At 33.6% G+C, this 27,127-nt stretch overlaps 3 protein-coding genes, 1 long non-coding RNA gene and 1 other non-coding gene across 5 annotated transcripts; 3 read left to right on the forward strand and 2 right to left on the reverse strand.

Annotated features, from left to right (window-relative positions):
- The first annotated feature begins 2,391 nt into the window (after positions 1–2,391).
- LOC142540162 (uncharacterized) lies at positions 2,392–5,149 on the forward strand. The gene is made up of 4 exons (XM_075646128.1): positions 2,392–2,811; positions 4,418–4,528; positions 4,638–4,718; positions 4,836–5,149. The coding sequence occupies exons 1-4, from the start codon at positions 2,569–2,571 to the stop codon at positions 4,914–4,916; spliced, it is 516 nt and encodes a 171-aa protein (XP_075502243.1). The 5' UTR covers positions 2,392–2,568; the 3' UTR covers positions 4,917–5,149.
- Positions 5,150–7,199: 2,050 nt separating this feature from the next.
- Positions 7,200–10,143, reverse strand: LOC142540161 (protein PSK SIMULATOR 1-like). The gene is made up of 2 exons (XM_075646127.1): positions 10,125–10,143; positions 7,200–9,331 (listed from the first exon to the last, which is right to left on the reverse strand). The coding sequence occupies exon 2, from the start codon at positions 9,267–9,269 to the stop codon at positions 7,569–7,571; it is 1,701 nt and encodes a 566-aa protein (XP_075502242.1). The 5' UTR covers positions 9,270–9,331; positions 10,125–10,143; the 3' UTR covers positions 7,200–7,568.
- A 3,793-nt stretch (positions 10,144–13,936) lies between these two features.
- On the reverse strand, positions 13,937–14,908 carry LOC142538958 (uncharacterized). The gene is made up of 4 exons (XR_012818770.1): positions 14,768–14,908; positions 14,517–14,688; positions 14,363–14,423; positions 13,937–14,251 (listed from the first exon to the last, which is right to left on the reverse strand). It is a non-coding gene; the product is annotated as an uncharacterized LOC142538958 (long non-coding RNA).
- Positions 14,909–15,181: 273 nt separating this feature from the next.
- TRNAA-AGC (transfer RNA alanine (anticodon AGC)) lies at positions 15,182–15,254 on the forward strand. Its single transcript has one exon. It is a non-coding gene; the product is annotated as a tRNA-Ala (tRNA).
- Positions 15,255–21,168: 5,914 nt separating this feature from the next.
- LOC142540163 (glucomannan 4-beta-mannosyltransferase 9) lies at positions 21,169–25,720 on the forward strand. Its single transcript, XM_075646129.1, has 9 exons — positions 21,169–21,943; positions 22,035–22,133; positions 22,228–22,480; positions 23,506–23,616; positions 23,818–23,954; positions 24,080–24,193; positions 24,285–24,484; positions 24,817–25,011; positions 25,171–25,720. Exons 1-9 carry the CDS (start codon positions 21,614–21,616, stop codon positions 25,334–25,336), a joined length of 1,605 nt encoding a protein of 534 aa, XP_075502244.1. The 5' UTR covers positions 21,169–21,613; the 3' UTR covers positions 25,337–25,720.
- Positions 25,721–27,127: the final 1,407 nt, after the last annotated feature.

Here is a 27,127-nt window from a genome sequence, read left to right on the forward strand (position 1 = left end):
CGAGTCGAGATCGAGTTTTAATTATTTGTACTCGAGTAGCTTGTTCGGGAGCTACTAGAGTACCAACTACACACACATATATATATACACAAGTTGAGCTCGATATGGATTACTCAATTGAGCTCGAGTAAACGAAATTTTAATCGAAACGAGTTTAAATAACACAATACTCGAACTCGACCAGAATCATTTATAATCTTATAGTGAACCACTATAAATTTTGTATATTATCATGTTTACTCTTCTTCAACTTTTATGTAATTAAAACTGAAAATAATTCTTAGCATCACCATCTAATATATATGATTACAACGTCCTCTAACTATCATGTATTGAAAAGTGATTACTTGTAATTCACGAAACTTATATGAGATCATTTGTAAGGATCGTGTATCGAATTATCGTAAATCCTATGTGATTATCGATAATCTATGAAATTGTCATGTGATTATGTATTGATGTATATCATGACAATGAAATTGAGAAAATGAATATTGAATGAATTGACGTTGTAAGAGCTCGAGTGGAAAAGCCGGACGCCAATATAATACCAAAACCAACCTTTGGTACAGAATATGTGGCGCCCGGGCGGTAGAAAATGACCGCCCGAGCGCCAGTGTGGAATAAGGGGTGTTCTCGGACAGAACATGCCGCGCCCGAGCAGTAATTTGTGACCGCCCGAGCACGGTGCAATTGTACTCGGTGACAGAATGTCTCGCGCTCGGGAGCGAGAATTCTACCTCCCGAGCGCCGAAGCGATGGGGATAAGAATCCCTTCTTTCTTTCTTTTCCTTCGTCAGTTCATTTCACCAACTTCGAGGGAAAGTTAGAGATTCGATTTTCTTCCGTCCAAATCGACTTCGAAACGCTGTCTAAACGCGAAATAAATTATATATTTGTGATCTTCGCGTCGAGGGCTTCTGACTGAGGTAATTTTCTTCTGGTTCCAGCAGCTCTAAATATCAAAGTGCTGGAATAGCATGTATTTGAAATTGAATTTCCTATATGTAGTAGAATAACCGACAATAAACTCATATTCGAAGTTGGAATTGAATTATGATATGATTTGGATTTTATATGAATTTTTGAAGTTTCAAATGATATTTGAAACACATATTAATGATTTGGAGTATGTTATTGATTGGAATGAGTATGTTATTGATGTAGATAAAGTATTATACCGATATCTTCATGCTACATCAACTGGAAACGAATAATTGAGGTATGTTGCGACCGGGTAACATACGACATGTATCTGTATTATATGATATATATTGGATTGGTTTGATTGATTAGAATGAGAATACATGTCTATATGCCTTATTTGTTGAGTTTATGTGGCATACATGATATTGTGATTTGAATATCGATGTATAAAATAAATATTTTGTTAACATACATCGTTTGATGCATACATCGATACATGACATTCACGTTGAGTTATGATCCTTGGATACCCTGATATGATTTGATTGGATTCTGGGGTTTGTGAACACAATGCTATATTCGGTATTACATGACCCTTAAAACATAGACATTTGTGGCCCCGACGATTGATATGAGATTTGGGATTTGATGGCGCTTTGTCGACGCTATCATACGAGTATCCCTTATTGAGGCCGGTGTGCCAGCTCGAGCATTGATTTGATAGCGATTCGTTTGATTCTGACATGTGCTCAGTGGATGGGCATTTGACCCGATACCTCCACGACATACATGCATTGCATACCATATATCATTGTTTAGATACTTGTAGTATATATGATGGTTGTTCCATACGGAGCTTTGCTCACCCCCAAGGGGGGCTGTTGTTGTCTTTGTGTGTGGACAATGGCAGGTACTCCAGGATATCAGGAGACCGGAGAGGGTACTTCTGGAGGGAGTCACAGTTGAGTTGAGGTTTATGTTTTATTCCCAGTGTATATATATATGTATCTATATACCGGGGCATGTCCCGAGGATTTGAGGTGTTTGTATATGATTGGTTTTGATTATGTGTGGGCGAGTTTTATGATATGAGATAAAATACTATTTTTAGTATTCAAATTATAGAAGAAATATTTTGGGCTCATTGTAAATAAAATTTAAACTCGTTTTCCGCTATAATTAATTAACCCTAATCAGATTGTGTTGTAATAACGATTAGGAGTTAAGGGTCCCACATCATTTATGGATCATTTTTGTGATATGAAAATATAATATTTTTTATGTCAAAATATTATTTTTTATTTTAAATATAGTTTGGATCGAAATATCTAAATATATATGTGTGTGTGTGACATTATAAATATTTCTTGTAATCATTTTATTCACTTAATCGAGTTTTAGAAAATAAAAATTATACGATCTCCCCTAATTTGTCTACTCGATAATTTATCTAATTATTTTGCATGAGCTGATAGAAATTGGAAACGAAGGGGATCTCCCAAATCATAATTCCTTGAGCGAAAACAAAAGAGAGAGAAAAAGAAACCCACCTAGAAAATCAAGCATAAAGAGGAAGTAAGGAGAAGAAATCAAGAAAGAAGAAGATTTCAGTGCAAGAAAGCTGTCAGAGATAGAACAAAGATGCAGAATCCAAGAACGCTAGAAAACCAGCTGTCTGTGACCCAGTCAGGGCCGAACTCGGGGAACCTGAGTTTCAGCGGCACTTCCGCAAGAGAAGACGAGGAAATGTCGATTTCCGCCCTTTATACTTTCAGGGCTAAGGAGGAAGAGATTGAGAAGAGGAAGATGGAGGTCAAGGAGAAAGTCCAGGCTCAGCTTGGCCGTATTGAAGAAGAAACAAGGCGTCTGGCTACTATTCGTGAGGTATGTTTCTTGATTCTTGTCGGGGTCTGTTGCGACTTTTAAGTATTGGATTTATAACCAAGAAAATTGGTGTTTGATTTAGATTTCTGTTTTGATTTTTGTCTTCTTTCTTTTCACGAGTGGTAGAATTTCTATCTGTGAATTTAAGGCTGTCGATCTTCCAAGGGGAAGCCAATTTCTCATTACATTTTACTCCCATTTTCACGGGTTTCTGTCTCATTGGCGTGAAAAGGTCGTTGTTTGGTGTCATCCAATATTAGGACTAGGGTTTTGTGGAATTCAGTGACCTGGTTAATTATTTTATTTTCATATCTAATCTTGTCTGTGGAATTGATCGAGTTCGGGGATCGGAATTAAAATTTACTCACGGGAAAGCTCGATTTCTGCTGTACTTTTCTTGATTTTGTTTAAGTTTGTGTAAATTAATGTGATTATGGTTATGAATTGTATCAAGTTAATCATTATTATTTTTCTGTAAAGACTCCCTCTTCTATCTCCTCTTGCATTCTTCTTCTTTCCCTTCCGTCCTACCTCCATGCTCCTGTTTTTTTCCCAACCACCAATAAATACATGTAACAATATTCATTTCTAATACCCTAGACCATTACGTTTAGCATCAGATAGGTGTTATACGATGTCTATTCGACGCTGTCTCTGGTCGAAATATGGTTGTCGTCATCTTGATATGTGTCTTAATCCCAAATTAGTTGGTCAGCAAACCAGTAATTATGTTGATAATATGAAATCACCATTACCCCCACCCTTTGAACATTGAAGGTGGCCTCAAGAATTTGGTAGTAGGTAATTGGTTTCCAATTCATCCGAATTACTTACATATCTGATGAAGGAAATTTGGAATGTTGGCTGGAAGTGCAGAGAGGAGGGGCAGTTGATATGTAGATGTAGTGCAATTTCACATATTCATCTAAAAATTTAATTGCTGCCAGATATTTCATATCTAAATACGTCACAAAAAAGAACTCAAATGTGTGAACTAGGCTTTTAATTCATTTTATCCCTGGTAGAATGGAAGATTCATATGTGCAACTTCGATTATTACAGCTCAAGTGCTGATTCTTACATGATAATTGGCTATAGAAGCTCTTTTATGGGGGTTCAGAAGATGCAACATTGCATAAGTACTTCGATAGTCACATAATTTTTAAGTTTACTGATCTATAAACACGCAACACCGATACTCTGAAGCTGATCATGAACGCAGATGCTTACAAATTTTCTCATATTCATGTCTTTTCTCCCTCTCTTTTGATCTGTATTATACTTTTCTTTCTCTCCCTTCAAAATTTTCTGCATTTTTTCTATATTTTTTGATTAGTTACTCGGATGTATAATGGGAATTTCCACTCCCAATATTTTGTGTTGTACCTTCACCACAGTGTTGTTTCACATGGCGTGTCTTTTGAACTCTAATAGTGGAATTTGTCAGTTTATCCTTGTTTAACATCAGCTTAGAGTTATGTAAATATAGGGCAACATCGAAAAAATTATTTTTAGGAACATTCATGTGCCATGTATAGTAGATTCGAAAGTTGAAATATGCATGAATGTTCCATCTCATTCTGAACCAAAGTGCGTGGATTGTCAGGAGTTAGATGGACTGGCGGATCCAATGAGGAAGGAAATCTCATTTGTTCGCAAGAAAATCGATGCAATCGACAAGGAGCTAAAACCACTTGGACAGACTTGCCAAAAGAAGGTGAAAGCAGCATCAATCTTTTAATCCAATTCAAGAATACTACTTGGGAAATGATATGCGAGAACTTATTTAGCATTCTAAAAACAAAGGGGGTTATCAATTTTTTCAGGAGAAAGAGTACAAAGAAGCTCTTGAAGCCGTCAATGAAAAGAACAAAGAAAAAGTACAGCTCATTACAAGATTGATGGAGGTAAGAACAAGCTGAATTTGGGAACTGAAGATTTATCATCGTTTCTGTTTTCAACTTAAGTTAACATTTAATCGAAGAATATTGTATTCATGTAAACTTTTGTCAATAATAACACAGCTGGTAGGCGAAAGTGAGAAGTCGAGGATGAAGAAATTGGAAGAGCTGAACAAGAACATAGAAACGATGAACATAGCTTAATTTCAATGTCTGATTAGGTCGCTTAGGTTGATGTCAGCGTCTTAGTAGTCCCCTCTGATGTATTTAAGGACGATGTTTTCCATTACATATCAAGTTGTTTGGGGTTTGTTTATCTGTGTTTTGTGGTTTGTCATGTTGTGAATTAGTGTTCGATGAATTGATCTTTCTGATTAAGGAAATTTTCTCAAGACATGTTTGTATCCGAGAACGAGTCTATTTTAAGTTTCAAATCTTTTTCTGCATTAAATAGATAACTTTCTATTGTTCCAACTTGTTTTATAGTAATGATATGATGGGTGGCAGAATAGCGCATGTTGAACCAAATGTGTTGTAGGATTTGTGCTGATCAAAATGATGAGATCTCAGTAAATTTTTGCCCCTTTATTCCATATTCTGTTAGTTATGCTGTCTGAATTAATTTGTTAGGAAGGTAGCTTAGCATTGGATTCCGATAAAGAATGCCCTTTTTTCTTGAACTGGCATCCAAAGTTAAGTATCTGCACCTTTTGTTGTTTTAGTCTCACTTTCTGACCTTTTATTGTGCTCCAGATTATGTTTCTTCTTCTTCTTCTTTTTTTGTTTGCCATCAATTATTAAATCATTTGATTCGTTTATTGAAAAACAATTAAGTGAGTACAAACAATGGAGAGAAAAATGATCATGTTCCATTTCTTTGTTTAATTGATTAATTGTCATGACAGTCTATCTACCTCATTGAACTTGAAATGAAAGGTCAACCACCGATCAGTGGTGACTTACCCACCCCCACATATGAAAAATTAAATGGAATGTCAAATACTCCTTCCTCCTAAAATATATAGGCTTGTTGTTTTCACACAAATTTAAAAAAAAATATACTTTGAGACCAGATGATCAATTTTTTCCTTATCTCCGTCTTCTCAAGTTTGAGTATGGCACACAAATTTTCTAATGTAGTAAAAATAAAAATTATGGTATTTTTAGTAAAATTAAATTCAGCGTCAAACTCATAAATTGAAGAATTTTATCATAGAGAATGTTATATATATATATATATATATGGTATGGTGTGAGGTACATTAATAACTTGATGCGTTTCGATTTTCTTACAAAAAATGTTGGAAAAAAAAATCAATAGTTATGTAGAATTTCATATTTTTAAGAAAATTCCACATATGAAGAAATACTATTTATAGTTTTTCGACATTGTCTTTTTAGGAAATAATTTTTTTCATAAAAAGAATTATAAATCGTTGTTAATTATTAAAAAAAAACAGGTTTTATATAATTTAGCACACACAATAAAACAAAATAAAATCCCGCCATCCTCCGGTGGCCAGATGTCGGATTTTTGTACTCCGGTGGCTTCTCCCAATCGCCACCCAGAAAAGGTTTTCCCTTCTCTCTACAACATCACATTACTTCTTTGTGCGTATCCGAACATCCCGCCATTTTGCAACACCATTCATATATCATCGTGTGATTATGAATTTATCTCTATATACTTTAATAGGAGAATGAAAAGTAAGACATAAAAGTTTCAAAGAAAGGAGAAAAAAGAAGAAAGGGAACAATATAGTCTGCTATCAGTACTAGAGCCTTCCTTCGAAGACTCCAAAGATTCGGAAAACTTGCAGAATTGGATCCAAACGAACTTGAGAGACAGTAGCTAGAAGAATCTGACAATAATAATGGTGACAACTACCAAGGAGAAACGGAAGATTGGTCGGATGAAGTGCCATTGTCAATGTACGGAGAGAACCATAGCCCTACCAACTCGATCTGTGAACAATCTACCAACCTTTCTGCTGACACAAATAAGTTAACTGTAGAAGAAAAGAATGTAATGATACTGGATACTTGCAGTAAGTTGGATTCTAGGAAAGATATAAAATTTGAAGTGATCTATAGAATGATTAAATCAGATATCAACAAGGATTTTGATGGATGGAAAGAATACATAAAGAGGTATAAAAGAAAGCGGCTGAAACAGAGATTGAAATCTTTGATCTGTTAATGGAACAGTTGCGGAAGGAAGTCCAAAACTGCACCGGGACATCGTTCAAAATTATGCACCACATATAGAAATGAAAATTTGAGTGTGCAACAGGTTTTAATCATGTGCAAGTGTTTCGGAATGAGGAACTTATCTTGTGTCTCTATTGGTGACGACGTTCAAATAAAAATTAGCTTTTAAATTCAAATAAAAAGGGTCATGCCTCGGTACCAAATTGTAAGTTTCTATTCGAACCCAAGAAAAATCAAGCCTTAACTATCTTAAATGAGGAAAAATAATAGCCAGGATAAAAAGATTCAGAGTCGAATAATTTTCAACCCACCAGTTGATAGAGATATGATACAAGAACTAATGGATTTCATCACACGTTCAAGAACTTGAATTCGATCAAGTAAAATCCCAATTAGAAACTACATATTATAACTACTACATTGATCAAAATCATATCCAAGAGGTTGAAATTTAATTGAGCATACAAAACATGTGTTTACACCTGCGCTAACCAAAACAATACCATTGATTTCTTGAAGGATAGCTCTGTAGAAACAAGAAGTCCATGAACACTTGAAAGGACATACCTTTGACCAAGCAGCAGAAAGGTTTTCTGGGACCCACCTTGGATCACAGACAATCGAGAAATTTTTCACACTATATGATCAAATATCAATCATGTCATAAGAAATGTTATCCCGGGGTAACATGTAACCATCGTATGCCCTACTGCATGTAGACATTCGAAAAGGCCTTTCTTCGATTTCCCTGCCGAATCTGGAAAGGTAATTTAGGCCAATGAGAAGCTCCACAATCGCTGCCTCGGTCTCTACTTGGTTAGCAAAATAAAGGGTCTGGACAAGAAGAACGTTCGATCCATAAATTAACCTTCGCCGTTCAATGTTCCTCTCAGATTGCCATTTAATCATGTTGTGAGCAAGAGGAGATAACCATTCCAATATCCTTGTAAGTGCTAAGCTCCACTCTGCCGCAAAGGCATCATCATAGAAAAACGAAGATGAAGTTCTAGAAAAATTCTTTAGCTTTGCCCTCAGACAGCTTTTGATAGTAGCTGGTAACATATTGTAGAGGTCATCTCGAGCATCAAGGCTGATCAGGTGAGGAGAAGAAGCTAGCTTCTCGGTTAAGATGATAACATTTGCAAAATGGAGAGCCAAAGCAGCATACCCAAGAGTAGATGGAGGAGGACTTAAAACTTGATGCCTGAAATTAAAAATAGATACTCTAGTGGGTGTTATAACACTGGATAAAATGGGAACTTTCGGGGCATCTTTTTCAGAAGAATTGACAAACGTGGAAGACCCTCTAAATGATGATGTATATCTCTGTGCAATCGGTGAATCAGTGCCAGTCATGCAACCAGCCAAGCCAGCAGGAGCAAATCCTCTGCCTTTTACTTGATGTGGCTTCCCACCACGAATCGTTGACTGTGAACGAAAAAGCAATTTCTTGTTCTTTAATTTACTCTTGTCATCACTCAGGTCCAAATTTGAGAGAGTCCTGCCTAAAAACCTGGATGAGTTGTTCTCGGAAGGATAAACTGGTGTTTGCAGGAGAGCGTTGATGGAATTAGTATGGAGAAGGCAATCAGATGGTATGTGTTCATCATTATCTAGCCCCTCGACATGTCCACGATGATTAACGTGATAGACATACTTGATCCTCTCCGCAATTGTAAACAAAGATCTCAGAAGAAGCCGGACTATATAATCATATGTTCTAATCCAGGGAGACATCTCTTGGAGATTCTTTACTTCCTGGCGTTGCCACACTACCTTCTGCTGAAATTCAAGCAATTTCACCTGGCCTACATCAGCACCAGCTCTCATTCGCCTCAAAGTCTGCTCAAGCTCCACTAACACATCAAGCTCTTGATATAGCTGCTCTGTTGCCGCTATAAATCTGTCCATTTTCTTGACTTTTCTCTCAATCTTCTTGAGCCTATATTGCCATCCATACCATTTGGGATCAATCTCATCTAGGTCATCAAAAACTTTTTCAAGATTGTGGTATTTTGGTTCTGCGCATTTCTTACCGAGTACAGCTACTGACTGTGACATGCTTCTCAAATTAGCAATCATCTCAGCAAGAGCAAGATCCATAAGATTGGACTCATCCTGGGAAACAAGCTTCCGAATGCCAACTGAATTTATAATCTTTTCTCTTAACCTAACAATCTGTCCATCAGAAAGAGACCGCCATAAATTAACAACTTTCGACATCAATCTCGATATTTCAAATGACAAAATTCCCATCACTGGTCTCTCAGGCTCCCATGATATACTCTTGCGCGAATTCTTCCAAATATTATTGAACCAGGTCTCGGTCCCAGTTTCTCCAACCATCCCTTGAAATAAATGAATACTACCCACCAAAGCAAGAAGAACCTCAAGCAGTTTCACATTTCCTGTATCAACATCCAACCATATAGGACATTTTAAAGAAAAGCTACCAAAGTCGAACTAGCAAAAGAAACCAAATTACTTCAAAGTTGAAATTATAACTTAATGAAGCTCATCCAACGACAAACAATCAGAAATCAAAATCTTAATAACCATTTGAGTTTTGGATCAGGCAGGGATAACCAACATCATTTTCTTCATTTAATTCAAACATAACACACAAATACAAGGGGGAAAAACAAGAATAAGAACATGTGAGACAACAAATAAAGTCAATCCAAAACAAAGTACATGTCACGCTTCCTTTCGTTTTGATCGTTAAGAAAACATCATGAAGTATAGTCCACGCTAAAGTAAAAGGAGAAATCACCACTTCACCAAAAATGCCCCAGAAACAATGGAAAAACAAAATTTCATCAAATCAAAACCAAGCAAAATAAACAAAGAATCCACTCAAATCACAGTTAAGGAATAAAATTTCAATCCCGCACCTCACTTCAGTATCCACGGAAACCAAAATCAAAGCAGAACAATACCAATCCAGCAGCTAAATAAAGTTAAAAAAATAAATACAATCGACCAAAAGAATAACTAAAGGTCACGGTATACACGAAGAACAATGCGCGCAGTATGAGTTCCGAAGCAACATTTTTGACAGCCGTGATCCGAATAATTGCACAGAAGAAGAGGAGACGATGGAGAATTTTGGTTATTGTGACTCTTGAGTTTGGGGGGAATAAAGTTGAAAAGCTTGCTACAGCGGAGGAGCCAATTTGTTTGGGGAAAATGGGGGCGTACGTATACGAGGTGCGCACCGGCAGTGTCAAATAGTAACGACCCCTTTGACCGTAGTCGGCAGAGAAGTGGTATCGTGCGCCAAAGGACTCGATGTGGCCTAGGTAAAGTTATTCGTTTGTGCTTTCGCATATTATTGCCTTCTTTGGTGGGCTGTCACTTGTCGATTTCCCATATTCGTTCCGGAATATCACTAATAATTATTATAAAAATATTGTGATATTCATGTTTTAAATTAATTCTAGACATTTTTATATAATCATTTTTTTAGATAAAAATTTGTGTGAGACGGTCTCACAGGTCGTATTTTGTCAGATGAATATCTTATTTGGGTCATCCATAAAAAATATTACTTGTTATGTTAATAATATTACTTTTATTGTGAATATCGACCCGTCTCACAGATAAAGATTTGTAAGACTGTGTCAGTAGAGACCTACTCTTTTTTTAAACGGTTACGTCACTGCAATACAAAGCAGATGATGCTTAGTTTGTGATTTGGCTCTCACTAAAAGTTAAAAAATTTGTTTATTTTTCTAATTGTTACCTTTATATAAGTTTCAAGTAGTATTTAACAATCAAGAATTCCATTATTATACGGAAAATATTTCGGTAAGAAAAAAAACAAATTACGAATCATCGTGCTCTAGGTAAAATAAGGAATATGCGTTGTTTACACAATAAGAATTATTAAAAAAAAAAAAAAATTTGAAACGACATCGTAGTTTGTTTTGTCTTGGCTCTAGATGCATTATAAAATGAGAGGATATAGAGGATCTAAATGAGAACCAAACAAAGATATTATCAATGCTAGTAAAAACTCGGGCTTGTGACTTTTAACTTATATTTTCAATGTGAATTATTATTATTATTTTTTATTTCTACTATAGAAAAATAAGAAATAGTATAATAAATAAGTTAGGTTTGGGTTGTTTGTTTTATTATCTCTGGTTGTTTGGTGCAAGTTATTTTCATAATAAAAGATTGATTGTTTGGTTCATGTCTTCCCCTTTTAAGACACAAAAACTTATGTGAGACGGATCTTTTATTTGAGTCATCCATAAAAAAAAATATTAATTTTTTTGCTAAGAGTATTATTTTTTATTGTGAATATCGGTAGAGTTGACATGTCTCACAGATAAAGATTCGTGAGACCATCTCACAAGATACCTACTCTTTTATAAAAACTAAAAGGCATCGGGTTCACTCTAATATCCAACTGTTTACATAAGCTGTTAGAAATCAAAATCGTAGGTTTAAGGGCTTGTCTTGATTTATTTTTCTTTTAGAGAAAAACCATGCAAATGAACAAACACTTTTACTATATTTGGATCGATAGATTCGATAGGGTGGATTGAAATATTCGATCTGATTGGATTGATTAGATTCAAGTGGATTTCCAATATAGCAAATTCATAACCATATTCTTCATTTTTAACTAAGTTCATCAAATTTATGGAGGGGGAGGCTCTTGTCTTGACTTTAAATGTCTCATTATTGCTTTCATTCGGAGAAGACACCTATTAGATAATGAAACGGACAATTTTTATTTTTTTTTGGAGAATTGAAATTGATATTCTTGGTGACCAACAAAACAAAGAAATCGATCGCATCCACCCTATATGTATTTTTTTCCCTTTCTGAAATATGCATGAAGAACAAGTAGATGTGATTCTTTTGTTTGTCTTGCTCAAATAATTTAAGTGCTAACCTAAACTTCATCTACTTGTAATTGGCAATTACATTTGTTTCTAACCTTATTTTTCAAGTTTAGGAAATTGACATTATCTATGTTGTCCGTTTTTAACAATTTGACGATTCACATTCAACTTGATGCACCAACAACTATGTCAAATTTTTTTAAAAATTTCTTTAGTGGAATGCGAAGAATGGCAATATTGGTCAGATCATCGAAGTCTACAAATTTCCATACAAGAAATAAAATCGGATAATAAAATGTATCTATTTTTATTAGTGAAATAGAGAGAAGAGGATTATAGATTAGATGCATTAGTGCAAACTTTTATTGAGTATGTCTGTTGTGATACGGTCTCACGAATCTTTATCTGTGAATTGAGTCAACCTTATCGATATTCAAAATAAAAAATAATGCACTTGGTATAAAAAGTAATACTTATTCATGGATGACCCAAATAAGAGATATGTTTCACAAAATACGATCCGTGAGACCGTCTCAGACAAGTTTTTGTCATATTTATTTCGTCACTAATTAATTAGAGTAAAATTAATTAAATATAGTTAATTAGTCAATTCTTGGAAAAGCATATTTATAAGAGTGTTTCTTACAAATAAATAATGGGTAAGAACTATTAACGTTTTCATTCATGTAGATTTATATAAAATTTTGCAAATAAAATTTTTAAGAAAATCGAGAAAATTTTAAGTTGTGTTTAGATTGATATATTTGTTTTGTAGATAGATATTTTACGTAAAAAATGATTTCGAGGGATGCATTTCAAATTACATAAATCTTATGTCATGTAACACAACTTTAATTTGACACGTAGCTTTCAGAATAAAATTATTGTGACGATCATGGCAGTTGGCTGTTGTTTCCTGTGTTCATGTGCTTGTGCAAGACTAGCTGGAGTGGACCCTATTAATCAAAAATACCATCCATCTGTTAATTGGGTTGGGCCTAGTCCAGACGGAAACTACAAATAACACAAGAACAATCATCCAATTGGGCCTGGAGAGCTGAAATCCAACCGGTTGTACATGGACTCGACGCTCAAGTTTAGGGGGAATTTTCATGAATTTGATTGCAGATAAGATTTCAGTATTCAGACAATTTACTAACAAAATATATTCTTACTATATCCAAAAATCTTATTACCATTTATAATTGTATTTTCTCAAATCTGAATGATATCGATGTAAGCTACGAATAATTTAATAAAATTTTAAGAATAATAAAGAAAAAAATTAAATACAAATATTAACAAATTAAAAATTATAGATGAAATAACAAAATATCAAAAATAATTTATCCTATGAAATTAACATCAATTGTATATTAATAATTTTTTTATTTCATTCAATTAATATCATTCAACAAAATCATATTTTATATAAATATATATATATAATATGTATATATATTAATTTAATATGTTATTTGGGTCGAAAATGAGCTAAATTCTTTAAGACACACATCCATCTCTTTACTCGAAAATCTCCATATTCGATTACTCATTTATACAACCGGGTAAAACATTTCATCAACAGCACTTCATTCAGATCGGATATCGAATTCTTTATCTAGTTCGAAGCAATTTAACATCACTACATAAGAGCCTTTGTTATAAAAATGAAATTGAGACGAGGGAGTGAGTCGTTATGCCTGGGAAGATAATTTAATAAAGACGCTATACTATTTTAAAAAATAATACGAAGAAATAAAAGTTCAATTAAAAGAAAAAAAAAAGAGTAAGATCCTATATATTTATTTTTAAACAAAAACTCAGATTCTCGGCTATCAATTTTATAAGATAAATATTACTTTAATTGTGAATATAAACCTAGTCTACCTGTCTTACTAATACATGTTGTGACCATCCCATAAAAGACATTTACTCTTATTTTTGTGATTATATATTTGAATACTTTATTCCCCATTCTAATCTCCTTTCGCTTCGACCAAATTTTCTTTTCAATTGATTTTTTTTCTACACAAAGGAATTTGGTTTATTAAAATAACTAGAATTTCATTTTTAAACAGGTTAATAGTCGTCAAACCAATAGTTCCAAACATTTCGAATTAGATGCATGTTTGAGATTATAAATTCCACCAAGGAAACTTTGGTTGGCTATGATACCGAACTTCCCACAAGCAAAGAAAACATATTCCCAAACTACATCCATACATAAGCATCTTATATATTTTTCATATAACTTATTAGATCTACCCATCAGAAGAACTTTCAGCATCATCAGCAACACTTGTCCCTATCTTAACTAATTTGTCTGACTATTTTTGCATAATATTTCCAATCGGGATGCGCCGACGATATGGCAGGCTGCCCGATTGGATGATCTTTCACCATAAGAAGGAACGTCACCTGCACCGGAAAGCCCATCTAAGAATTTTCTCAGCTCGCCATTGGGACCTGAATAAATTTGAAATTGAATTACGTTCGTAAAATCCAAACTTTTAATGGTGCATGGATGATTGATGAACAAGTTAGCCTTGGAATAAGGTTTAGGAGGTCAATATTTACCTAAAAATGCATCAGTAGTGCCACTTATCTTGAATGGAACTGGGAAAATGGCTGTGTTAGGCTGCAAACAAGAGTAAAACATGCAACGATGAAATACTTACGGAAAAGCTTCTTATAAATCTTGATTTGAAATAATAATGGTGAAACAAAATACCGGATTCAGAAAACAGGTGTGAGGCTCATCATCGATGAGCAGTGTTCGAGGATGAATACTGTCCTCTAGTAATGTATTTCTTTTCCCACAGATTTTTGAGATTTTTCAGAAACAGTGGCTTTACTCGTTTGTTCATGCAGTAAAATCCAGAATCAGTGCATTCTTCTTGACTCTACAACACAAAACAATTTCGATTTAACTGCATATTACGACCAAGGATCTATTTCAGCATTTCTTGAAAATAAACTTACCCAGACGAACAGTAATTTGCTTCTCGTACCACCTGTTATATTGCTCAGAACAACATCAATATTGTGACTGTTCGTTTCAGAAGCAAAAAAAAATTATATGTCTATCTCAAAACACAAAGATGTGTATATATTGATGTTACCCAAGTAAAAAAAGAGAAGGCAGAATAAGTTGTTTGTGCTCACTCTCTTGCAGAGGACCATCAACGTTTCATTTCTTGTTATTAATTCTCTGCACTTATCATTTATTAAATGTTTTTAAAGAATTTGTACCGTGGGAGTTGGTAATCACATTTCATTTCTTGTTATTTTCACTTAATAAATTTTGAGTGCATATGGAGTGTAAATATCAATTCTTTAATTAAAAATATGGAAAAAATATTTTATTTTTTTTTATTTAAATGTAGAACCATCAACGGGGATGTAGCTCAAATGGTAGAGCGCTCGCTTAGCATGCGAGAGGTACGGGGATCGATACCCCGCATCTCCATTTATTTTAAATAGGCATTTTGCATGTTATATCTCAAAAGGTATTCGTCCGACAATCTAATTTCTCCACAAACAAATTATACCAGTTGTAATAATTCACGCCACCGTCACAAATTAAACGCGTTTGTTTCAACCTACTCGTGGAGGCAGTGCCTGCACGGGCAATGAACGTCCCGGATCAGGGTCGACCGAACCAATTAAACATGTCAAAACTGGCTGGCAAGAATGATGTGGATTAGGCGGGCCGACCCGCTTATTTTTTTTTTAAATGATAAACATTTTCACAGTAAAATGATATTAATATTATATCGTAGTAAACAATAATATAAAATGATAATAATATTAAACAATATCACAATAAAATGATATTATAAAATAATATTATTTTTTCTCCGTCGGGTTGTTTGAGTTTTTTCAGGTCCGGGTATTAAATTTATTTATAAATAATATTATAAAATGATATTAATATAAAATTATGTTATTTTAGTCGATGATGCTAGTATATTATTTTTTTAGTTTAAAAAAAATGTGTAATAGGATGGATATAAGTTTTGATTCATGTATGATTCCTTACATTAGCAAGTGGCTGTTGGTCAATTTCTTCTGTTAGTATATTGTATAAGTTTAGTATTAATACAATTAACTAAAGACAATTAGAAATAGGAAGAGCACATCAAAGAAATAGAGAATCTCATTCCTTACTAAATATAAAATTATACCCTAATTTGGTGGGACAGCCGCCCCGTTTAGGCCCGTCTCCACACGAGATACTATTTTATCAACCCAACCCACTCAATTTTTATAGCGTGATGGGCCTTATCCAATTTTATAGGGGTGTCAAAAATACAGGTTGTGATACAATTACTACTCATAAATTAACAAATTCCATATATATATATATGGACGTGTCGGTGGATAAATTGAAAGTAATTTTTTAAATAAAATTTTTGTGAGGTGCCAATTACATTCTGATTATGTCAAATTAGAATTTTCTTTTTTAAAAAATATTTTAAATGGACTTGTGTAATTTATCCATCCTATTCACAAAAGCTATATGCTACGAATAATGCTTAGTTCTTCTCTGTCAACCGACTCCGACCCAAATTACAAAATATATGTTTTCAATTAAAATGACTACATATTATTTTTTACACGGAGTTAATAAAACAAAAAACAAAAAAACGCATGCAGACATTTAAGCGATAGACTGTAAAATAGTTTAGTACCTGTTGTGTATGTATATGTAAATAATAGTAGGCAAAAACTTGTGTGCTACGGTTTCACGAGTCGTATTTTGTGAGACAGATATTTTATTTGGGTCATCCATGAAAAAATATTACTTTTTATGCTAAGATTATTACTTTTTACTGTGAATATCGGTTGGGTTGACTCGTTTCACAGATAAAGATTCGTGAGACCGTCTCACAAAAGAGCTACTCATAATAGTAAACAATGAGATAGTATATAACAAGCTCGATCTCTTCCATCTGTCATTATTTAAATTACAAAGATACATAGTTTCTAATTAATATTACTCTGAAAAAAATTAGTTGTATGACCGCTGTACATATTATACAAAAAATTATTATAAAAATAAAAAATTTGATATTTTAATCCATCACCTTTCTAAGTATTGGATATAATCTAAATATTATATATTATTATACTAACAAGATTCATGGCCATCGCTGAGTTTTTTTCTTCTTTTATTTCTGTATTTTCATAAACTCAAACATTATATCCTTAGCCGTCAAGACAAAAATTCGTTTTATCGTTTGAGATTTTGCTCGTAAAAATGAAACTTTTTCACTAGAAGGCCCGGGGTGGTCGTGCCCGTGTATTTTTCTCAATTCTTCAATTATTGGTGCAAAAGGTTCGTGCTTTTTTTTATTATATATATTTTCTCTGGCATTTTTTCATTAATTTTCCTTCTTTCTTGAACTGGTTCTAACATGGCATGGCGTTGCAAAGTTTTGACTTCATTTTTTATTTTTAAATTTTTTTCCAATTTTAGTCAAACCTACGAACAATAAAAAAGATGATTTAAACCCAAAACAAGAAATAAAACGTTGAATAAGCACAAATACGACAAAATAGAGTCTTATATTCACGGTAAAACATGTGTTTATCAATGATCAAATTTATAATTTAAAATAGAACAATAACAAAAAATTAATATATGTCTATGTAGCACTATCCGAATTAATTTTCTGAATCGACGATTGAGTAATTGTGATCGTGATACATAGTATTTTTTTTCTTAAAAGTATTATCAGAAACATGTCAACGACAATTAGTATCATTTGTTTAGGGAAAATTTTAAGGTAAGTTGGAGCAGATATCATTTTCGAGGGATGGATTAAGGTTGAATAGTCATGCTCTCCACCAATAAATTAAACTTTTGTCACACGTTTCTGTTAAAATGTAATTAAATTATATAATGACTCATTAACATATCGATTTAGTATCAATGCCAAAATAACATTTGATTTTAGACAAAAACTTGTGTGAGACGATCTCACCCGTCGTATTTTGTGAGACGTATCTTATTAAGGTCATCCATGAAAAAGTATTACTTTTTGTTGTGAATATAGGTAGGGTTGACCCATCTCACAGATAAAGATTCGTAAGACCGTCTCACAGAAGACCTACTATTGATTTTAAGGCTAGCATAAAGATTTATGTCAGATCCAATGACCTCGATACATTTGGTGTCATGAGACATGTTGGATTGAGGCCGTTGAATCTAATATGAAGTTACATTTGGACGAATGAATTTGAAATCTATGGATTTCGATTATATTTTTACTGTTACCAATGGAACAATAGATGAAATCTTAAATCAATACCTTATTTATTTATATAATTATAACATTATATTAAATTTCAAATGCATCTATCATTCAGTAAACTTGAAATCCATCATAAGTAACATAAATTATTATATAAATATGGAAGACGTAGGACTTGAAGCTTATGATTTTCTTTATCTAAACTAAAAAAAATTACATTTGAATATATTTAAAATATATTTCAATCTATCTGACTAACATTACCTCCCGAAAAGGTTTTACGTGATCTTATCACGTAGAAACACTCTCTGCGTTGTGATTTCAGTTGCTTACTTTAAGTTCCAATTTTTCGGTTTACGGGACTTTGATCATGTTACATTTGAGTCCAAATGACAATCTAACATGGGCTGACCATAACATGTCGACCAAAGGAATACGCCAACAAACTCTAATTTGAATTGGTATTATACGAGACTATGTCGTATATTTAATTCGAGGTATATTTGGAATAAAAAATAAAAAATTTGAATAAAAAACAACAATTTTTTGTAGATCGAGTCAAATAGAATATTTTTCTCATAAAATTGATTTGAGACAATCTCACGTATGTTTATGTTCTCGAATTTTATAACAATAACGACTCCTTGATGGTTAATTTAATACTACCAAGAATATCTAACTTAATGTCGTATTATACATCTCCCCAAATTTTATATTTATTTTCAATTCCAATATATTTAAATAAAAGAGTCACGATCACCATGAACCGACATAAACTGACACATTTTTAATGAGTATGTCTATTAAATAAAAGACTATTTGCGAAAAGCCCCGATTAGAAGCTAAAAGGGTCAACGTTTTATTTTTAAATTAAAAATACTATATCAATTCATCTAATTATAATATATATAAATTTGTTTATTTTTTCACATAAATTGAAAATATGATTAGAAAAACAAAATTTAAAAACAAATTCATAATTTTATAATTATTTAATTTATTAAAAAATAAATGTATATATTTTTAAAAACTTAGAAATTTCATAAAAAAAGTTGCATGAGTGAATTCGAAAATCACAATTTCTTTGTATCTAATCAATAAAATCATAATTGAGTAGCGTTTTCCGTGGATGTAGATCGAATTGGATCGAACTGCGCCGTGTCTCGGTTCTTTTGATTCATTTTTTTTCTTTCTGTTTTTGTATGTGCTCGAGTTCTTGATTCGATATTCACATATCGTCGAGTTCGGTAAAAGGGGACTATACACTTCTGCTGAAATATAATAATATGTAACCATAATATTCTTTACAATAATATGGCAGTTAGGTATGCTTTAATTGGAGATACTTAAGACGCCACGTGAAAAATAATTACTCCGACATTAAAATGATAGTATATCGATTTTATTTCAAACGTCTTCTGAACAACATGTTTTTATTTAAAAATTTGATCCATAATAAAATATTTGAATGATCACTCGTCATTATGAAAAATTAATACTTTTTCTCGGACATAAAGAATGTGATATTAGTAAACAATCTAAAAGTTGGTGGAAAAATTAAGTTTCAGACGAAGATATTATAATATATTAGTAAAAGATTTATATGCTGTTGCATGTGTTATTATTATTATTAATTTGATCATATAACACTAAACAATTAACACGAAATTAAATTTGATCATATAACATTAAACAATTAACATGAAATTATTTTTGATTGAGAATGAGTTGTTTAATTTAAAATGAAAGTTTTTTTTTTAGATTTTTTCAATGTAAAATATGTAGTGTCTTGAGGAGGTTTTAGTAGGGTAAGAAAAATAATTATGAAATTATATATTTTGGTGTTCTCTAAGATAGTTACTTTAAAGATCTCACGGTTTAATAATATAATATAGATATATATATATATATATATATATATTTATATTTATATTCAAGTAAAGAAAAATGGCATATCTAACTACAACAAAAAAGGGTGGTATAATATTAGTTGAAAATGGACAACGGCTTTAGAAAGGCCTATCGTCAACTCAATATTATAATATATATGCTTTGTTTGGTTCATAAAACCATATTTACAAATAATTGTGCCGGACCAAACACATCTTAGTTTTATCATAAGTTATAGTTGATGATAATAATGTAATTTAAATATTTTAAATCATACCCATTTCAAATATCACGTTTCAATTGTTCTATCTAGTAAAGATAATTATTGCATCCAACAATCTCACCTTAATAATTGTATTTTTGCAATAAATGAAAAACATATATTTGAATTTAACTTTGACACCAATCATATGACCCAACGCTCGTTGATTTATCAAAAGTATTGTAGTTGATAGTAACGATACAACTCAAATATTTTAAATTCTACTACAGTTCAAACATTATATTTTGATTGATATATCCAACAAAAACAATCATCGACCCAAACAAATGAAATATCCATCCTTCGTTGGGGTATAGGATCTACACTGTAGAATGAGCTATGAGTCAAAGTAGTTATACTTAAAAGATATCTTAACGAGACTTTATATGACTCAGTGGGGATTCTACAAGAGTTTATAAGAAGCTAGAAAATCTGCCTCCGACAAGACAAAGACGCCTAGACAATCGTCGACTTCTCAGAGATGATTAATAGAATAAATATTATCACCCAATCTCCAAAAAAATAAATATATTCAATTACGTGGGCACTACTTTCACTTCATTTCAACGGATAAGATCTTGTCACACATACAATTTAAAAAAAAAAGTGGATCATACATATGCAAGAGCAAATCTTGGTCATCCATCCTATCATGGAGACAATACACACATGGGTAAGATCAAATAAACCGTTAATTATATTGATTTTGGGTTTTACTTTCCAAACAGTACACACTATATCAATATAATATATATCATGATGCACCTAATATTTTGGCCGGAGATTTTAACCGGCGGGCGGCGGGGGCATTGGATGTTGAAAAGTTCTTGTCATGCTAGTCTGTAAATCGCACGTCGTTTATTTTGTAGTTGGAAACTTATGTGGGAAAAATAAATTTAAAATAAAAAAGAAAAAGTTAATTGGAAAAAAAAAACCCCAAATTGGAGCTTCTATAAAAGGGAGATCTTCTCTCTTCTCACTGCACCTCTCACCCTTGTCTCTCATTATTGCTCTGTTATTTTTCCTTTCTATATTGATACTAGAAGCTACATTGTCCTGACTGTGATCGAGTGGGCAGAAAAACTTCTTTTTCTTTTGTTCATTTTCTTGGTGAAAAACGCAAAAGCTAGGAGAAACAATGGAATAATAAGAACTGTATTTCTCTGTCTGTGTTAAGTTTCTTGTGTGTAGTCTTTTGGGGTTGGAATTTTGAGCAAGTGTTTTCTGACATTCCAGCTCTGTTTCTTATGATTTTGCGTCGCCCATAAGCAAAATCAAAAGAACTATTCTTGCACTTTTCGCAAAGCAGAAATACAGAAAAGAAAGGGTATTTATACCCCCAACATCTCCTCATTTTTTTCCCGCAAAACCCGCCACTGTTTTTTTCCCTGAAACAGAGCAAGTAAAAGTTTTGAAATGGACAAGCTTTCCTCCACAACTCTTCTGCCCGAAACATTTTCAGGTGCAAGAGACGACATCACCGAACAATTGATGATAATATGGGGACAGATCAAGGCGCCATTGATCGTTCCTCTGCTCAAAATAGCTGTTTTCTTGTGTTTAACAATGTCTGTCATGTTGTTCATCGAGAGAGTGTATATGGCAATCGTCATCACTTTTGTGAAACTGTTTGGTAGAAAACCTGAGCAACGCTACAAATGGGAGCCATTAAAGGAAGATTTGGAGCTTGGGAATTCAGCTTACCCCATGGTTCTTATTCAAATACCAATGTACAATGAAAAAGAGGTCATTTTTCTTCTCCTTCACATTCAAAACAATACTGCATTGATTTATTTCAACTTTTACAGAGTAATTTGATTGCATGTTACTTACACAGGTGTACCAGCTCTCCATTGGAGCTGCATGTGGGCTTTCTTGGCCGTCGGATCGTATCATAGTCCAAGTCCTTGATGATTCAACCGACCCCATTATCAAAGTAAACTCAACACATTTCATTTCAAGCACTAATAAACTTGATCTCATTTTCATTCCATTTTTTCTCTGGTTTTGTGTTCTTGAATATTGGACAGAACATGGTGGAAATGGAGTGCCAAAGATGGGCAAGCAAAGGGGTCAACATTAAATACGAGATTCGAGACAACAGGAATGGGTACAAAGCTGGAGCATTGAAACAGGGGCTTGAGCATTCCTACGTGAAAGATTGCGATTTTGTGGCAATCTTTGATGCTGATTTCCAACCGGAACCAGATTTTCTCTGGAGGACAATCCCTTATCTTGTTCACAACCCTGAACTAGCTCTGGTTCAGTCCCGTTGGAAGTTTGGTATTGAATCCATTCATCACTAAAACTTCTACCTTTGCTTCATATATAATCGTGTTTCAAGAATTCAGTTCATGGCTTTGATCATATGTTTGCTACCAGCAATATTATCTGAATGCTACAATACCCAAATATATGTCTCGATTAAATTGTTGGGTTGTTGGGTATGCAGTGCATTTACTGTTGTTTAATGCACAACGAAATCATTTATGTTTTGATTACTAATAGTATCTACCTCAAATTCTTTTTCTTGAAAAACTTTTGGTCATTACTTGCTAATTGAGTTAGTAATAAAGATTGTAAACTGTCGGTGAAATGCAATTAACAAGGGATCTTCGTATCTACTTCAGGTCCACCTACAGCTACATCCCTCTAGCTTTGGATGGCCAACCAGATTGACACGTGTACCTAATTGTCAAGTCATGTCATGCCATAAAATCTTTAGGGGACGATCTTGAAAAAAAAAACCAGGGCCAAAATTTATACTGCCCCAGATTTAGGCCTAGACTAGAAATAACATTTCTCATTTTAAATTAGAAACATAAAAAAGATGTTAAATTGTTCGTATCAGATGAATCTATATACATCGTGCAATACGAATAAAAGTCTGAAATTTTCTTGATGGGCACTTCCATGACTGGTGGATGGACATAAATAAATAACCCCACTACACCTTTTTTTTCATTGGAAAAGCTGTATAGTCTCTTCGAATTTTTACTCATGGGAAGTGCTCTGTTTTGGGTCCATACCAGTGTACTTCTTCAATGTTGTTTCTTAGGTCAATAATGATAACTTCGAGGGTAGCAAAGTAATTTCAAAGGTATTCGGCAGCAATTCCATGTGCTGCAAGAATGGGTGGACCTGAGCCCCTCCTTTACTCAACCGACAGTGGTCATTTTTACTCATTTATTTCCATGATTTTTTTTATTTAGTTATTTTTTTTAAAATCATATACACGTAATTATGTTTCAAAATGAATTTATTTACATTAATATTTTAAAACATATGTTGTTTGTTCGGTGGGGCAGTGAATGCTGATGAATGCATGATGACTAGGATGCAAGAAATGTCACTGGACTACCATTTTACAATGGAGCAAGAAGTGGGCTCATCCACCTACGCTTTCTTTGGCTTCAATGGTAATAAATATTAACTGCTCACCCGAAAAACAACCTGTGTAATTTTAAGCAATGTGATAAGAATTTACTTTTTTAATATTGGTTGTGACAATTAACCAATTAGCACAAGAGCTGTTGTGTTTTCTTTAGAGTTATTTATGGTAAGAACTTGCTAAATTTGTTTTTTTTTCGTTTTCGGGGTAAAAAATAAATTATTCATAGGAACTGCTGGTGTGTGGAGACTTAAAGCAATCGATGAGGCTGGAGGATGGAAGGACAGAACGACGGTTGAAGATATGGACTTGGCTGTTAGGGCCAGTCTTAAAGGGTGGAAGTTTTTGTATCTTGGTGCCTTGAAGGTATTTTATTTATATCATTATATTTTTTGGGCGATTTAAAAAAATTAAAATTTGATATTTCGTATCGAACTTGGGAATCGAAGATCATATTTAACCTCTATGTAACTTGTTGCATGCATTTACAGGTAAAAAATGAATTGCCAAGCACTTTCAAAGCATATCGCTATCAACAACACCGTTGGTCATGTGGCCCTGCAAATCTTTTCAGAAAAATGCTACTTGACATTATAAGAAACAAGGTTAATTTTTCTAAACACGCTTGATTTCTGGTCTTAAAATCAAGGATTTGGAAGAATTAAAGCTGCAAATTTGTGGCTATTTTGCATGCAGAAAGTTTCAACGTGGAAGAAAGTTCATGTAATATACAGTTTCTTCTTCATAAGAAAGATAGTAGCCCATCTTGTCACCTTCATATTCTACTGCGTTGTACTGCCTGCTACTGTGTTAGTGCCTGAAGTTCAGATTCCAAAGTGGGGTGCGATATACATACCTTCCATCATCACCATACTCAATGCTGTTGGAACTCCAAGGTTTGGAATTTCGGCATTTCCCGTGATGATTTCGTTAAGATGCTCCTTTTATAGGAACACACATTTTCAACCTAAGCAGACTTTAGGATTAAGTTCGATATACGATGTTGGCGTATTGGAGATCAAGTCGTGCACCGAAAACTAATAATAAACGAGTAAAAAATGTTAAAAAGTAGAAGATCCGGAATGCATGCAGACTGGTACTAACACAATTTGCTTTCTCATAATATATAGACGCGCCCACGATAAATTAGTGTAAATCTTGGATATGAGTTTCACATTCGCTCAAATGCTTGACGTATTTACTCGTTAGCTTCATTCAATTGTTATAGGTCTCTCCATTTGTTAGTATTTTGGATCCTTTTTGAGAATGTAATGTCACTGCACCGGACGAAGGCTACCTTCATTGGTTTGTTAGAGACCGGGAGGGTGAACGAATGGGTCGTCACAGAGAAACTTGGGGATGCTCTCAAGTTCAAATCTGCATTGAAAGCTTTTAGACGCCCTCGGTTTAAAATTGGTGAAAGGTGCAAATTTTCAGCACTAAACTATGTTAAATTCATATTATACTGGGAAAAAAATATACTCCTCAAAAACCAACTCGATTGTCCAGCGTAAATTGATCTATCTTATCTGAAACTATATATTGTTATTCTTCAACTGATATCGAGATTTGTGATCGCCAGAATCCATCTGTTAGAGCTAACGACCGGAGTTTACCTCTTCTTTTGTGGTTGCTTCGACGTTGCATTCGGGAAAAACCACTATTTCATCTACCTCTTTGTTCAAGCAATCGCGTTCTTCATCATGGGATTCGGTTACGTCGGCACCTTTGTCGCCACTTTTGCATGAAATAAACAAGACATCCACTGATGAATTGTTTTGTTCTCATCGTCCCTCTCCCTCTTCACGACATGGAATTGGAATTCGTATGCGCGCAACATGGATTTCAAGAAGTTCTTTTTATTCCACTGCTAGTTTTTTCCTCAGAAACTGTTGTGTTTACAATTACTTTACATGTAGAGAGGGTGGTATTCTTTCAGATTGAGCATAAAAGGTTCGAGCTATGGCTCGAATGTATTGCTTTGTTTTGTCATGTATATTCCTAAAGTTATCATAGAAACATATATGAAATGTTACTTTGATTATGCTGTAATCGATGAAGGCGAGGAGACAGTGTCAAAGAAAAGAGAGAACCATGTGGTTTGGCAATAAATATGTCTCAAGTTGTAGATTTCTTCCTCTTCAAATCTGTCAGAGTCTTTACTGATTTCACCAACTATATTAATCACCAACTATATTATTAATGAAGGGATTGCCCCTATATATATACACACACATGTGGACACGCTATTTATCCACGTATTTTCAATTATGATCAACTGTGAGCAATTATATGCAATTCAATGCAATTGCAGAAACAACATATATGTTGCAGGATTGCACATGCTAAAAGTTGGACACCTCAGGCTAAAAGGCTGTATTTGTGTTTATTTACCCATATCATTTGTACATCTTTTTTACTTTAATAAAATTAATATGACCCCTTTTTCTGAAGACCTGAATTTGATTTGGACGGATGAATTTGGATTCATGGTGAATATATTTCGGATGATATGCATCTTTTAAGTTTGTTTGAAATTCACTGCAATTATTACTCTTAGACTATAAAACTTGGTAAGGAGTTAATCTTAATTTCTCTTCAATTTATGCATCTAAGTCAAGTGACTTGAAATCAATATATTTGAAGAGTGATTTTATTCACGGATCTATGTCTGTATGTCTGTGAGACATGTCGACTTCATCAATATTTTTGACATAAATGTAATATTTTAATGAGTCAGATTGGATATTATTCTTACAAAATTGACCTATAAAATAATATCATAAAAAAATTTTGTTATATTTTGAAATACGTCCAGTAATAAAAAACTAAATTACATGTGATGTGTTTACTTTTGGTTGTAGAATACTCGCCTTTTCTTTCTCATGGTTGGTTGCTTATATGAACATCTGGTTGTACAAATGAAAGCCCATTTGAAATGGCCAATAAATTCAATCCCTTTCCCCTACTCCCATTCTGTCCCTGACACTCCTTTGTAACTCAAATTTCCCTTTTCCATCCAACATGTGGATTTAAGGGTCAACCTTTCTCATATACAATCTCATTATATTCCCATTTCCTAGGCGATATATTTTTTTTCTTAGCTTCCACGCCACGAAGCGCAAGATGTATAATACCACTAGCTATAAGATTTTTCGTACCATAGGATTTTCACTGCGTTTTGCCACTAGGAGATGGATTCTAGAGAGAATGACATTGGTCCAGAATTGAAAGATTTCCAAATTAATCATGCTTGGATTCCTACAACACCAGCAAAGCAACCTATCTTCTGTAATTGGGAAGAAAAACACCTAGTCGATGCTGACGGTGTGGAACCAATCATATTCACTGGGTGTTGCTATGAAACTGGACGGTTATCCAAAAACTTCAATGCCAGGAAATGCATGCATGTCCCGGTCACCAGAGCTTTCAAGTCTCGGAAAGCAGGGGATCCATGGAGACAGTAAAGGTATACATGAGATCAGGGACGGATCCAGGAATAAAAGTTGGGGGCTTGAAGTCAATATGATAAGTTATAT

The sequence above is a fragment of the Primulina tabacum genome, chromosome 3 (genome assembly GCF_025594145.1).
Source record: "Primulina tabacum isolate GXHZ01 chromosome 3, ASM2559414v2, whole genome shotgun sequence".
NCBI classification, from domain to species: Eukaryota; Viridiplantae; Streptophyta; class Magnoliopsida; order Lamiales; family Gesneriaceae; genus Primulina; species Primulina tabacum.

Excerpts from the sequence above, each read along its gene's own strand:
- LOC142540163 (XM_075646129.1), top strand. The coding sequence starts at position 21,614 with ATGGACAAGCTTTCCTCCACAACTCTTCTGCCCGAAACATTTTCAGGT. Across the intron at positions 22,134-22,227 it reads CAACCGACCCCATTATCAAA|AACATGGTGGAAATGGAGTG; the intron begins GTAAACTCAACA and ends AATATTGGACAG. Across the intron at positions 25,012-25,170 it reads CGGTTTAAAATTGGTGAAAG|AATCCATCTGTTAGAGCTAA; the intron begins GTGCAAATTTTC and ends TGTGATCGCCAG.
- LOC142540161 (XM_075646127.1), bottom strand. The coding sequence starts at position 9,269 with ATGGTTGGAGAAACTGGGACCGAGACCTGGTTCAATAATATTTGGAAG.
- LOC142540162 (XM_075646128.1), top strand. The coding sequence starts at position 2,569 with ATGCAGAATCCAAGAACGCTAGAAAACCAGCTGTCTGTGACCCAGTCA. Across the intron at positions 4,529-4,637 it reads GACAGACTTGCCAAAAGAAG|GAGAAAGAGTACAAAGAAGC; the intron begins GTGAAAGCAGCA and ends CAATTTTTTCAG. Across the intron at positions 4,719-4,835 it reads TCATTACAAGATTGATGGAG|CTGGTAGGCGAAAGTGAGAA; the intron begins GTAAGAACAAGC and ends ATAATAACACAG.